Source organism: Paroedura picta, chromosome 5, assembly GCF_049243985.1.
Source record: "Paroedura picta isolate Pp20150507F chromosome 5, Ppicta_v3.0, whole genome shotgun sequence".
In the NCBI taxonomy this organism is placed as follows: domain Eukaryota; kingdom Metazoa; phylum Chordata; class Lepidosauria; order Squamata; family Gekkonidae; genus Paroedura; species Paroedura picta.
The window spans coordinates 102266755-102279970 of NC_135373.1; the positions used below are offsets into that span (position 1 = coordinate 102266755).

The following is a 13216-nucleotide window of genomic DNA, read 5'->3' on the forward strand; positions in this document are numbered from 1 at the left end:
TCCAGGTCTCAGGGAAGAGATATTTCACACCATGCACAGCCTTGTCATTTTAACTGGAGATGCCAGAGATGGGACCTGGGGCCTTCTGTGTGTGAAGCAGCTGCTCTTCCCCTGAGCAATGGCTGCTTCTCAACCAGAAATGTGCAGGGCAGTTTCAGCCCGAATAAGTGTTACCTTACGCTAGGCTTTCTCAACAGGGGTTTCGTGAAACCCTGGGGTTTCTTCTTGACCCTGGAAGGGTTTCACTGATTGGGTGAAGTTACGGTTATGTCATCCCACCTTCCTCTCCCCAAATGGCAATAATGGGCCAGGAAGGGGTGGAAAGGGGTGGGGCCCCAGTCATAAAAATGACTTTTGGGGGTGGGGAAGGGAGGTGTGGCCTGCTGACATCACTTCTGAGGTTTCTTGAAGAACATTTGGGGGGTTCTCAACGATAGAAAGGATGGGAAAGGCTGCCTTACATGGTAGGTTGCTACTACTCCTGTTTCTCAGATGAAGAACTTTTGCTGAGTGGCAGCGGTTTACAAAGGTAAGTCTGAAGCTGAACAAAGATTGTCGAACACAAGGCTCACAGTCCAGATTCAGCCACATTGTGTGAGATGTCTGTCCCACTGTATTTAGTGGATCCCTCACCAAGGTATGCCTGCAGAGAACAGCAGCCTAAGGCTCTTTCCGTAAAGCATGCCCGTTTTCACACGCCTGTTCTTCTCTGTGCCCGAAGGGGACTGCTGCTGTTTGGAGCATCCACATGACATCATCCTCATATGGTTCACTTTCTTTGTTTTCTGTGTGCTCAGCAAGCTCTTTCTCAAACCTGCTTTGCTCTGTTCTTTTCAGAACAAATGCAGCCCAAGCCCATTAGCATGCTGTCTAGACGGGAAAGTTCACGTTTTCAATAGTCCCAACCACATTGCCACCATATTCCTTCTGCTGGTTCTTTACAACCATGGCATTGGTTGCAAAAGAAAATCAATAATTACTATCATGATATAGAAATAGCCAATTAAGAAAAAATGAAGACAGAGCCCTGAAAAGGTCTTCTGGTGGTACAGCGGCCGATGGTGGAAAGTGAATGGAAAACTGCAACGTGGATGCTGCACTGCTGATGTGAATGCCTCTGTAACTGTTCCCACACTAGCAATATCGTTCATATTTGCATTTTAAACTGGATTTCATCTTTTCAAACAGGGTCTAACAAGATCTAATTTGGGGCTGCCCAATGCAGAAATGCATGCAATCAGGTTTCCCCCCACACCCGTCATTTTGAGTTGTTTGGGAATGCCCCTTTCCTCCTCACCATCCTCCCTCTCTTCCTCCTTCTCTATTCCAAAAAATCTGCCTTTAAGTAAAAGGGGAGGGATCACATTACAATGCTGTTTCTAAGTTTTGTTTTTTTAAAGCAGTCTTGCAGTTTCACACAACAGCGTTACAATGTTTTAACTTTACAATATTATAATTCAGGGTTTAAAAATAATACATTCGGGACACTTTGGCAGGAAGGGGAGGAGGGGATTAAGGGAACTAAATGGTGGGATTAAGGGGCACAATGAAAGCAAAGGTATAATCAGGTACCATTTTGCAAAATACAAATTTTTTGAAAAGGGAAAGGAAACAAAGCTTCCATCAGATTCAGTGTGGAAAGCATGTTGAGAACTTCAGCCTGGGAAATAAGGGAAGGAAAGCCCAAATGCAGAAACACTAGCATCTACTTGAAGCATCCAAAGGAAATCCAAAGCGAGGCTAAAGCAAAGTATGTCTCTTAATGCAGAAATGGTCTATGTTAGCAGCAGTGATGAATGCAAAACAGAGAGTCCTTGCCAGATGGGTGCAGCCTCTGAATGGCATTTTTGGGATGTGTGGAGCAGAGCCTTTGGCTTCCTGCTCATGAGAAACCAAATCATTATTCAGATACTATGTTGACCCATCTACAGAAGGGGAGCAAGCCTCACCTGAATGTCCTCCAGCAGCTCTGTCCTGTGTTGCTTGATTATCTTGATCTCAGTCTCTTCAGTCTCACTCAAGTCAGACGAACCTGGAAGGAAGCCACACAAGGAAACTTTTTACCCCCATTCTTGCTGCATTCTAAGCCATGGTTTGTGCATCAGACTCTGGTAGGTCTACCAGATGAATGCAACATATTCCAGCTTGTGCTTAAATCCTGATGTGTCTGCTTCTTATCTACTCCTTGCTTCCCAGGAGCAAAAACATTCTTCCTGTCCTGTCATCTCTGTGACTAGGTAGCTCCAAGAAGCCTTGCTGCTCAACAGATTCAGAACTCCCATCCAATTAAAGGTAAAGGTATCCCCTGTGCAAGTACCAGGTCATGTCTGACCCTTGGGGTGATGCCCTCTAGCGTTTGCATGGCCGACTCAATATGGGGTGGTTTGCCAGTGCTTTCCCCAGTCATTACCATTTACCCCCCAGCAAGCTGGGTACTCATTTTACCAACCTCGGAAGGACGGAAGGCTGAGTCAACCTTGAGCCGGCTGCTGGGATTGAACTCCCAGCCTCATGGGCAGAGCATTCAGGCTGCATGTCTGCTGCCTTACCACTCTGCGCCACAAGAGGCTCTTCCCATCCAATTACAATTAGTAAAAGCTGAAGAGATCAGAGATAGGTCCTTGTTTGAAACCACAAACTTGGGCTGTCTGTAGGAACTGGAGTTTGATTATTTGATGGCTTGAAAATCACATTTATCATAACGTCTGAATGTAGCCAAATACGTGGTCCAGAGAGGCGTATATGTATCTTCTTTGAGTACCATTAGATTCTCCCCTACCTTTAAAAAGCTATTTTCTCTGACAAAGTCAACCAACTGTTCTTTCATCTCTCCCAGCTACACATTGCAATTTATGGTGCAAATATATGCCAAGGAGATGGAAAGAAAATATGGGACAATATTAGTATTTTCTCCCCATTCTCTTCATGCCCAGCTCTCCTGGAGGGGTAGATCATATTTCTTCAGTGTAAATCATCCCTTGAGTGGCAAATTGCCCATATTAAGTAAATGTTTTGTGGGAAGGTTCTGCACAAATAATGATAAGTTCATGCTCTGCGGGAATGTAGCCCTGTTCTCAGACTTTAAAATATTTCTATTTTTAAAAATACCTTTGTTGTCCTTTCCTCCATCTTACATGAGGCTGAAACGATTTGCAGAAACAAAGGGGGCCCTGCTACTAAAGAAGTGGCTTCATGCAGAAATGGCCTGAAAAGTTGCACTCGGTTCCGCTTTCAGGCTTAGGAAGTTGGGCGAATGATGTCAGAGATGAAAAGACCACAGTATGACTCACGTAAGGCCAAGCCAAAGCAGAAGCGGTGGTCTTGGGGCGCCAGGTCCTGCAGTTAAATAAAGACTGCCCAGAGCACTCCACAAGCATCTGACAGAAAATGGGAAGCCCTTCCTATAAATGAAACTAAGAGTCCAGGCCCAAATGTAGATCTCTCTTACAAACTAAACTGGATATTAAGGAGAGCCTTTGAATTGTACAGCGAGAAGCAAAAATGGCCCTATTAGTAAGAAGAAGGACATAAGTGGCAGATTTGGGAGTCACTATTGAACAATGACAAACTGTAGATAACCAACTATAGTGCAATCCTATGTAGAGTTACACCCAACGCAGTCCATTCACATCTATCAAGAAAGTCCTACTTGGTGGTGGCAGAAAGTGCTGTCAGGTCACGGCTGACTTATGATGACCCCCGCAGTAGAGTCTTCAAGGCAAGAGGCCTTTGGAGGTGGTTTGTCATTAACTGGCTCCATGTGTATTCTGTGGAGGTCTCCCATCCAAATACTAGCCAGGGCTGACCCTACCTGGCTTCCAAGATCTGATGAGATCAGGCCAGCCTGTATTACATGTTTTTAAAGCTGCCCCAGTATCAGCCAGCCATGCTTCTCCCAGTGGTGTGAACTCTGACTCCCAGAGATGGTCAATTCATGAGCCATGAGATTGGATGAGCAGCAGGTGTTGTCCACTGCTTCATCACTGACAGCCAAGGAGCAAGACCTTTATGGTGATTGCCCTGACCCTCTAAGACCAGGGGTAGTCATCCTGTGGTCCTCCAGATGTTCATGGACTACATTTCCCATGAGCCCCTGCCAGCGTTTGCTAGTCCATTGTAGTCCACGGACATTTGGAGGACCACAGGTTGACCACCCCTGCTCTAGACCTCTAGACCCTCCTGTCTAAAGGCTACGGACTATTCATTTGAGTCCCGGGAAGGTTATAAAACATTATCTCTGTGCTTTATCTTCTCATGTCTGGATAGAAACAATAGGTCACTCCAATCACACTGGAAACTATTCCTCTATATTATATCTCATGTGCAGGAGAGTTGCTAAATATGGAATAGAAAACAGGAAGCTATGGCACAGTTCTTTGGGGGGGGGTGTAACGGGATGGAACAAATAGCACCCCCCCATCGTAAGCTTTGACTGACTGAATGTATCCGTAATGTGTCCATTCAAATTAATATGACAGTCCAAGGAACTGATTTGTTTCCTAATGAGAAATAATCCGATTGGAGCAAGGCAAGCATCCATCTAGTTCTGTCCTCTCCCATAATGTGTCCTCTGCATCTGGCACAGAAAAGTTCATTTTGGCCATTGCTGTTAACAGACACACCTGCATGCATTAATCTGAACCCCTCATTGGGCAACCGCAAGTTCTGTTGCTATTAGACAAGGTGACTACTTTTGTGTACTTAAATATTTATACTCTGCTTTTCTCCCCAGTGGTAACCGAAAGCAGCTCATAACATAATTCTCCCTGGTTCCATTTTATCCTCAGACAGCAACCATATAGAGGATGGAGCAGAGTTCTCTTGCCCCAGAGGGACATGGAATGAAATTAATTCAAAAGAAATTCTGTCTAAACACCCGGAAGAAGTTCCTGACAGTTAAGCAGTTTCTCAGTGGAACAGGCTTCCTCAGGAGGTGGTGGGTTCTCCATCTTTGGATTTTTTTTTAACAGAGGCTAGATAGCCATCTGACAGAGAGGGTGATTCTGTGAAGGCTCAAGGGGGTGGGAGGTTACAGTGGATGAGCGATAGGGATGTGAGTGCCCTGCATAGTGCAGGGGGTTGGACTAGATGACCCAGGAGCTCCCTTCCAACTCTATTATTCTGTGATTCAATGATTCTATTTTAGCTGAGAGTATTTGAAGGACCAATGGCCATCCAGCTGGCTTCCAGGGCAAAACAGGGGTTTGGCCTTTGAGATCCTAATCCAACCTTCTCACCACCAGACCATGCTGGAAAGAGTGTTTCTGACATTATAATGTTTGTCAATCTCCCCCAGCTAATTGACTTTTTAGAAACCAGGAAGCCAAATGCTTTGGCCTCTGCTCAAAGGAAAAGTATTCTAACCTTTCCTTCATTTTAGTTGCCTGTTTCTGCTCCATTTTGAACAGGGTAATTTAGAGTGTGCACAGCATCCCAAATGTGGTCACGCCATAGAGCAGCATTATGTATGGTAAAAGACATTTTATTTTCAGACTCTTAATAATTCCTGCTATCATTTTTTGTTCTTTTGCAAGGCTACTTATCAAAGAATGAGTGAAGAAATAGGATGATTTGCCCATCTGACGAATCAGAAGGAAAACAGGAGAGGAATAAAATGATATTCAGCCCAGTTTACACATTGAAAAGGGAAAAGGGATGAAGAAAAATATGTCATATTTAAAGCTCATAAAGAAGGTCAGTGAGCTAAATTTATGCTCTTTCATTTCTTTGTTGTTTCTTGGCAGTCATTTTGTAGATTCAGTTTTGGGGCAGATGGTGGATAATCTGATCATTTTTCCTCAAAATTGCTGGCTGCTAGATGTCTTAAAAAAGAAACCATTGGCAAGAGAACCTGACTTTCACAGCTTGATCCACCAGTGGACAGAAGACTAGTATCTGCTTTGAAATATCCTCTAAAGAGCAATGTGAGCTGAACAACCGAAACCCACAGGAAAAAACATGGAATTCTGATTTGGGTGATGTCTATTTTCCCACGCAAGGGAGCTCTCTGCCAGCTGGTCTTGGGCAGGAGCCTGGCAGGGTGCTTCAGACTCAGATGGTTCTAGCATTAGGGTTGCCAGCTCCAGGCTGGGAAATCCCTGGAGATTTCAGAGTAAACCTGGGAGGGGAGGGAGCAGGGATGGGATGGGATGCCTCCACTTTCTCCAGGGGACGTGAGCTGTCTGGAGATCAGTTGTAACTCCAGGAGCTCTCCTGGAGGTTGGCAACCTTACCTAGTCACCATTTTCCTTCTAGGCCATTATGTTTTTTTAACATGATAAAGATGGCAGCTGCTGTGAATTAACATCGTAAGTGCCACAGGGGCTGATTCAGATCAGGGCTGTCACTTGAGGGAAGAAGTTCCTTCAGCTTCTCCCCCACCCATTTCTGCAAGTTAACAAGTTTCCACTTCCCATGTCTTTAGAAGTAGGTCTTAAGGAGTGTTGTTGTTTATCTGGGAGTCAAAGCTACTGTCCTCAGGGAATTCAGAGGTCTTGTGTGGGAAGGGCCTGTGGGCTGTTCTTCTCTCTCACTAAGACTGCCAGCTGGCCAGGAAAACAATTCCCTTTAATAGTATGTGGTAAGGTGCAGGTGAAGACTTTCATTGCTTGATAATGGCTTGCAGATCAAACTCACATTAAAGGGACAACTAAGGGGACCCATGTAAAAGCTGCAAACTGCACCACACCCAGCATGCAAAGGTACTGAAATATTATTTAGGGAGGGATTCACAAATAAGCCTGTGTAAACTGGCAAGATTTTATTCCATGCCTAGTCTTCTCCAGGAGGTAGCAAGAAGGGCTGCCACAAAAATGTTCTCTGGCCCTCCTTCACATTCAGAAGAACCAGAATAGGATACTTGATTAGAATAGAGAAGCTGCCACTATTTCCAGAAACACCCTGTCCAAGCCTCTGGGCTCCAAGAGCAATTCGACCTACTGCAAGGTAGTTCTCCCTCTCAGTGGCCCTAGGTCAGCCAAAAAACACAGGCTTAGGGAGCAGCTCAGTAAAAATAAATGCAAGGCTCTCTAATATGCTTATGCCCAGAGACCAAGTATGGCCGAACCGCCTGTTATTAGTTCTTTATCCCAAGAACCTTCCAGAGAAGTCCTGTTCATGTATTACAGTGAACACATGTAAATCAACACGTGTATACTTTACAAATGAAACAGGGGACCAGTACCTGGGAAAAAAATCAAGTGCTGAGCTGTACATGAGGTGAACAGAACATGAGAATGTGTGTATAAAGGAAAATATGCATAAATCATTCATAGGGCCAGTGTGAAGGTTGTATATAATCTGTAACTTGATCTGTTCTGAAAACCCATGTGCATTTATTTATTTTTATTTTATTGTATTTGTTTACTGCCCTCCCCTGAGGCTCAGGGCTGTTCACATGGAATGGAAAACAGTACATGGAACTTTGTGTATGTGAGTGTGTGTGTGTATAACATATAATTACCTAGCTCTATATAATATATAAACAGACTACAGCAATAATAATAATAATAATAATAATAATAATAATAATAATAATAATAATAATAGCACTGGCAACCATAGCTGAAAGTATCATTCTATTCTAAACAGCTCCATGGTTCAGAATGGGTGTATGGATTCCTGGGAGGGAGATAAAGGGCCCTGTAGACATTGCTCATTTCAGTCAGCCTCAACCGTATGCCTGGAGGAAGAGCTCCTTTTTGCAGGCCCTGAGGGATAGCTTTAGTTCCATCAGGGTCCCGATCTCCTTCGAGAGCTCATTCCACCAGGTGGGGACCAGGACAGAGAAGGCTCTGGCCCTGGTTGAGGCTAAGTGGGCTTCTTTTGGGCCAGGGATCCACAGCTGGTTGGTGGTGGTAGAGCGTGGTATGGATCTTTGACAGGCATAGGCAGAGAGGTGGTCCCTCAGATACACAGGGCCCTGGTCATGCATGGCCTTAAAGGTAATTACCAGAACCTTTAGCCTGATCTGGAATTCTACTGGTAGGCATTGCAGCTGATGGAGGACAGACCGAATGTGGTGTTGTAAGGTGACCATCCATGGTGTTGTAAGGTGACCAGATTTTAACATTGGTAAAGTGGAACACCATTGACCGGGGGGTTCTTGATTAAAAATTTGGTCTATATGGAGCAAGAAAAAGTTTCATAGAATGCATAGAATGCAAAAATAGTATTGTAATATATATATTTTAATTTCAACATTACAATTTGCCAGATACCCCCAGATGTCCCTCCAAAAGTGGGACAATCTGGTCACCTTATGTTGCTGTGAGGACCCTGGCTGCTGCATTTTGGACCAGCTGTAATTCCCAGATCAAGGTTAAGGGCAGGCCTGCATAGAGTGAGTTGCAGAAGTCCAGTCTAGATATGACTGTCACTTGGATCACTGTGACTAGGTGTTCCAGGGCCACGTAGGGCACTAGTAGTTTGGCTTGGTGGAGGTGGTAAAATGCGAGCAGTTCTACCTTTGTGACCTGGGCTTCCATTGTGCAGGAAGCATCCAGGATCACACCCAGGTCCCTGGTGGAGCGAGTCACTGAGCTGCACACCCTCCAGCGTGGGCAGACGTTCTTCCTCATATGGACCCTTCCTACCCAGCCACAGGACCTCCGTCTTTGAAGGATTGAGTTTCAGATGACTTTGCTTATCTGTGCCCCAAACTTCACAATTATTTTCTTCAATCTTAATTATAAAAATTTGACATGGATTTTGTGGCATCTCTTATACGTGTAATGGTTGTGTTGGAAAGCCTACTTAGATCCATCTGTGGGGAAATTTAACACTTAGAGATACTGATAGATTTCTCCAGGTCTGGCCAGTGTCTTGGGGGGGGGGAACTATCTTTTTTCTCAAAAGGGAAGCCTGGGGTTAACTTTCTAGTGTCCACAAGACAATGGATCTCTCCATTCTGAATATTCCTGATAGGTGGATGAAGAGGCTTGTGATGGGTGGCGGTAGAAACTCACACAGATAGTCTCTTGGAGTTGAAGAGACTCATTTATGCACATGCAGATAAGTCAATACTTTGAGTTGAGGAAAATGAAACACAGACTATAGAAATGAAAGAAATTACAGTTTGGCCAATTCCGCATGGGCAAAAAATGCCGAGAGACTGGCCATATGGAAGCAGAACAAATCCCTGCTTACACATAATTCAGCCACTGAGCAGGCCCCCTCCCAGGCCTGCCGCAGATCATGCCCTCAGTTGACTCAGACTAAGGGAACACGGGAGAATCCATATTCCCTTAGCCACTGTGGGGGCCAACAGGGCCTGTCCCTGCCCTATGGTGGCCCAGAGGGGGCAAAGAATGCCCTAGCAAACACTGCCCCTTGCCCTCCTCTTTTCCAAGCTACACATACCCAGCTCTCTCCAAGTGTCCTTGTAAGGCATGGATTCCAATCCCTCAACCATCCTAGTCACTCTTCTCTGAGTACATTTCAACTAGTCAATCTCCTTGAATGGTGGAGCCCAATATGGGTATGATAATCCTACCTGCTACCAACTTCAGGTATACTCCCATGTTGTTGATCCAATACTATAGTTTATTTAAACTATATTTCCAGTACAGTTTATCGGCTACCAAGGAGGACAGGGGCATCTATCCCTTTTCAAAGCTCTCTAGAGAAGAGGTAATTTCATGTAGTCTTGCTTAACCTGAAAGACAAGCTGTGTCTCCTGAAAGACTCTGCTACAGAGCTGTTGTGTCCCTGGCTTTCCTTGCCTTTGTTTGGGTACCCCGTTCTGAGATGAAAATGATGCAGGGTCAAACCTGCTGGGCACATAATAGATCTTGACATTCTGCTTCCTGTATATGGCATTAGGATTGGTGGTTTAGTGTTCTAAACGAAGCTGGGGTGGGAGGGACACAAGCATCTGTCTGAGATAGAAAAGAAACCCTGCCAGGTCTTCATTTTATCATCTCATCTGATTTTTGAGACTTTAAAGGGGGTTGCTGAGACCCAACCCCTGCTAAATTGAAACTAAGAAATGTGTGGCTTTGTGGAACACTCCTACACAAGAACCAGGGGAGGGGGGAGGGAGAATATACAAATCTAGTTTTTAGGATTGTACTTATTCTAATATTTCCCTTTTTGCCTCGTGTACTTCACTGAAATGCCAGCATGCGGAATTGTACATTTCTCTCACAGGTGTCATGTGCGTTCATCACAAATTACACCAATGCAGATACATACAGAAACTTATGCCCATTTACTCAGAAAGAAGTCCCAGTATTTCAGTAGGACACACTCTCAAAGAACTGGTGTAGCCACAAAGGTAGGAAATGGCCTTATGTCAAAATGGCATAGGAGCTGGCTTTTCTCCTTTTCAGTCACAGATTCTTTAGAGATACTGGCAGGCTTTTTTAAAACCTGAAAAAGACTGTCAGCCCTTTGCAACACCCTAAAATCAGAGCAACTCCCATTTTTCCATTTCCCCCTTAACCAAAAGGATTAAGTCGATTGTTCTCCTTTCAGAGGAGTCATTTAGGATTCCCAGACTAAAGGTAAAGTCAAAATTTCTTTAAAAGAAGACTTACTGGTGGGACAAACATCCATCATGAAGTCTCACAACGGCCGCAGATGTAGTGTAGCTGGTGGTTTCTCTTCCCCTTTGTTTCTTCAGAATTAAAGGGACTTTGGTGCAATCATAACTAAACAGCAGGCAGCAACCTAAGAGAGCTGCTCTGGTTTGTGACTCCTCCCTTTCCTCCAGGTTCCTCCTCTTCTGCTCTGATTGACGGAGGAAACCATTTGCTCATATTGCAACATGCACGCTAGTGAACTTCGGGTGTTTCCTGGAAAACCCACAGTGTCAGCGCATCATATCGACAAGAAAAGCCATTCTGTTCTTGTCAAGCAGGGTCTTGACTCTCGACATAGCCCATAGGTAACATGAGCCTTAGAAGGGCCAGTGCAAGGTACGTTGACTCTCCAAGGAAGGTGTTGTATATCAATAATAAAGAACAGTAGAATAAGGGATGGCTTGAAGCATCATTAATATAAAAACCATCTAAAACAGTCATCTCATAGAGGGCATTTCTAAACAAAGTCCTACCTTCTTAAGCCCGCTATGGCTTTAGGAGAGTGTAACTCTTAGGATTGTATTACAAACCCTATCCTAGAAATAAGATCACATGAACTTAGGCATGCCTTATTTTAAAGTTGTTGATGTTACAGTCTATATCGTTCCATGTACGTTATATAATATTCAATGTAAACCGCCCAGAGCTGCAAAGAAATGGGCAGTATAGAAATCTAAATAAATAAATACAAAATAAATAAAAATGATGCCAGTTAAGAACTTGGGGCTGGTATGACTTACTGTGTTCTGCTTCTGCAGTATGGCAGGAAACAGGAGGGGAGGGGCTTTGGAGAAAGGACAGCACGGACCAGAAAGATCCCAAGCTGACGCTGTTCTGACTTTTGTATAGGTGACCGCAATGCGATTGCAATGGCAGTTGTGGTGAGCTGTTTTATTGTCTGGCTTTTCCCAGTCTTCTTTCATTTGTTAACAGTGTTAACTTCCAGAAAAGAGCTGTGCTGGGGTTTCAGTTTGTCTGGTAGCAGTATGTTCCAGTCTGGATGTCTTGCTTATTTGTATCCTGTATTATTGTCTGCCTATCACATTTCTATGAGCCTCTTGTGGCGCAGAGTGGTAAGGCAGCCGTCTGAAAGCTTTGCCCATAAGGCTGGGAGTTCAATCCCAGCAGCCGGCTCAAGGTTGACTCCGCCTTCCATCCTTCCGAGGTCGGTAAAATGAGTACCCAGCTTGCTGGGGGGTAAACGGTCATGACTGGGGAAGGCACTGGCAAACCACCCCGTATTGAGTCTGCCATGAAAACGCTGGAGGGCGTCACCCCAAGGGTCAGACATGACTCGGTGCTTGCACAGGGGATACCTTTACCTTTACCTTTTATCACATTTCTATTAAGATTACAAGACCTTGTTGAAAAACCATCAAACTGAACCTGAAATTACTAATAAATGAAGATTAGAGCTGGATGATGACAGGATCCCTGGCCCCAAGGCCATTAAACTGGTCTCAACCAGGGCCATGGCTTTTTTGGCCCCGGACCCAGCCTAGTGGAACAACCTACCAAATGAGGTCCCTCAATAACATTTTTGTCCTTCAATAACATTTTTTACCAGGATGAAGTAAGAATGGCCAGAAAACATTTTTAATACAGGTGTTATTAATTTTAAACAGATATCATTGTAAAAAGGACAGTGCAATCAAACATATTCTAAAGTTTCAAGCTAGTTCCACATGGACAGAATCTCTCCAGGGAGAGGGATATTTTGGTAACGGCCTTCAGGAATGGCCAATTTCAATGCACAGCACCTGGCAAACATGAAAGCTCTTCTTAGGCTATTAGACTAAAGTTAGGAGATATGGACTCCATGGTGTTATACCCCACTGAGGTTCTTCCCCTCCCCACACCCTCCTCCCCAGCCTCTACCCCCAAATTTCCACAGATTCTCCAACCCAGAGCTCACAACCTTTCTCTCTTCCCTCTGCCTGATTCATTGCTCCATTTCACCAGAGACATTAAAGAGCTGTTGATGTTTCCCCTCCCGTTCACCGATGGCTTGACAAGCTTTATCCTTCATTCCACATACTTTGGGTTCTGCCTCTTTCTTCCCCTCATTCAACCCCAACACACAACCCCCCTCAAAGTGACACACATCATAAGTTTTGTTTCCCGTGAGTCACAAGGTATGTTCCAGTGTCCCAAAGTAGAACCAGCATATTAAGAATTCCTTTTTTACTTCCTGTTATTACCTTCCGCAAGCTGTAGAGGAGAGAAACAGGAAATGCTGAAGGTCGGCGCCAGTCTTTCTGCCACATCTATGATACAGGATGGGGGAACCAGAGCAACTCTGCCTCCAGCTGGAGAATTAGTGACTATTTAATGCACAAAATACGTACTCTAGAGCTGCTATGTCTGGTCAGCGAACCAACTATCAAAATATTTTGATTAACTAAAAAGGTGCCCTAATTAATTCTCAGGCAGATTAATATATATATTTTTAATTGAGTATACAAGACATAAACACTGCAGCCTTGGTATAGGCATGCCCTCAGTATGTGAGCTGAGAAGGAATACCTCTTTTCAAACAAAGCCTATCGACAAATGCCCTGTCCTTTTCATAAAGGCTTAATGGGATGTTAATTAAACATCCCAACCCTTTAATAGAAACCCAGTATGTGAAA

General features: G+C 44.3%; 1 protein-coding gene across 3 annotated transcripts in view; it reads right to left on the reverse strand.

Annotated features, from left to right (window-relative positions):
* Positions 1-10676, reverse strand: part of CYTH4 (cytohesin 4) — a 34769-nt gene extending 24093 nt beyond the window's left edge. For 2 of the 3 annotated variants that reach the window (XM_077339593.1, XM_077339592.1), the window contains exons 1-2: positions 10539-10676; positions 1950-2032 (exon numbers count right to left, since the gene is read on the reverse strand). In XM_077339593.1, coding sequence (XP_077195708.1) covers positions 1950-2032; positions 10539-10560 — 105 coding nt within the window. In that variant the 5' untranslated portion in view covers positions 10561-10676. Of the gene's footprint in view, positions 1-1949; positions 2033-10538 lie in introns of those variants that run through there. The other variant, XM_077339594.1, reaches the window with a different exon arrangement.
* Between the last annotated feature and the right edge of the window lie 2540 nt (positions 10677-13216).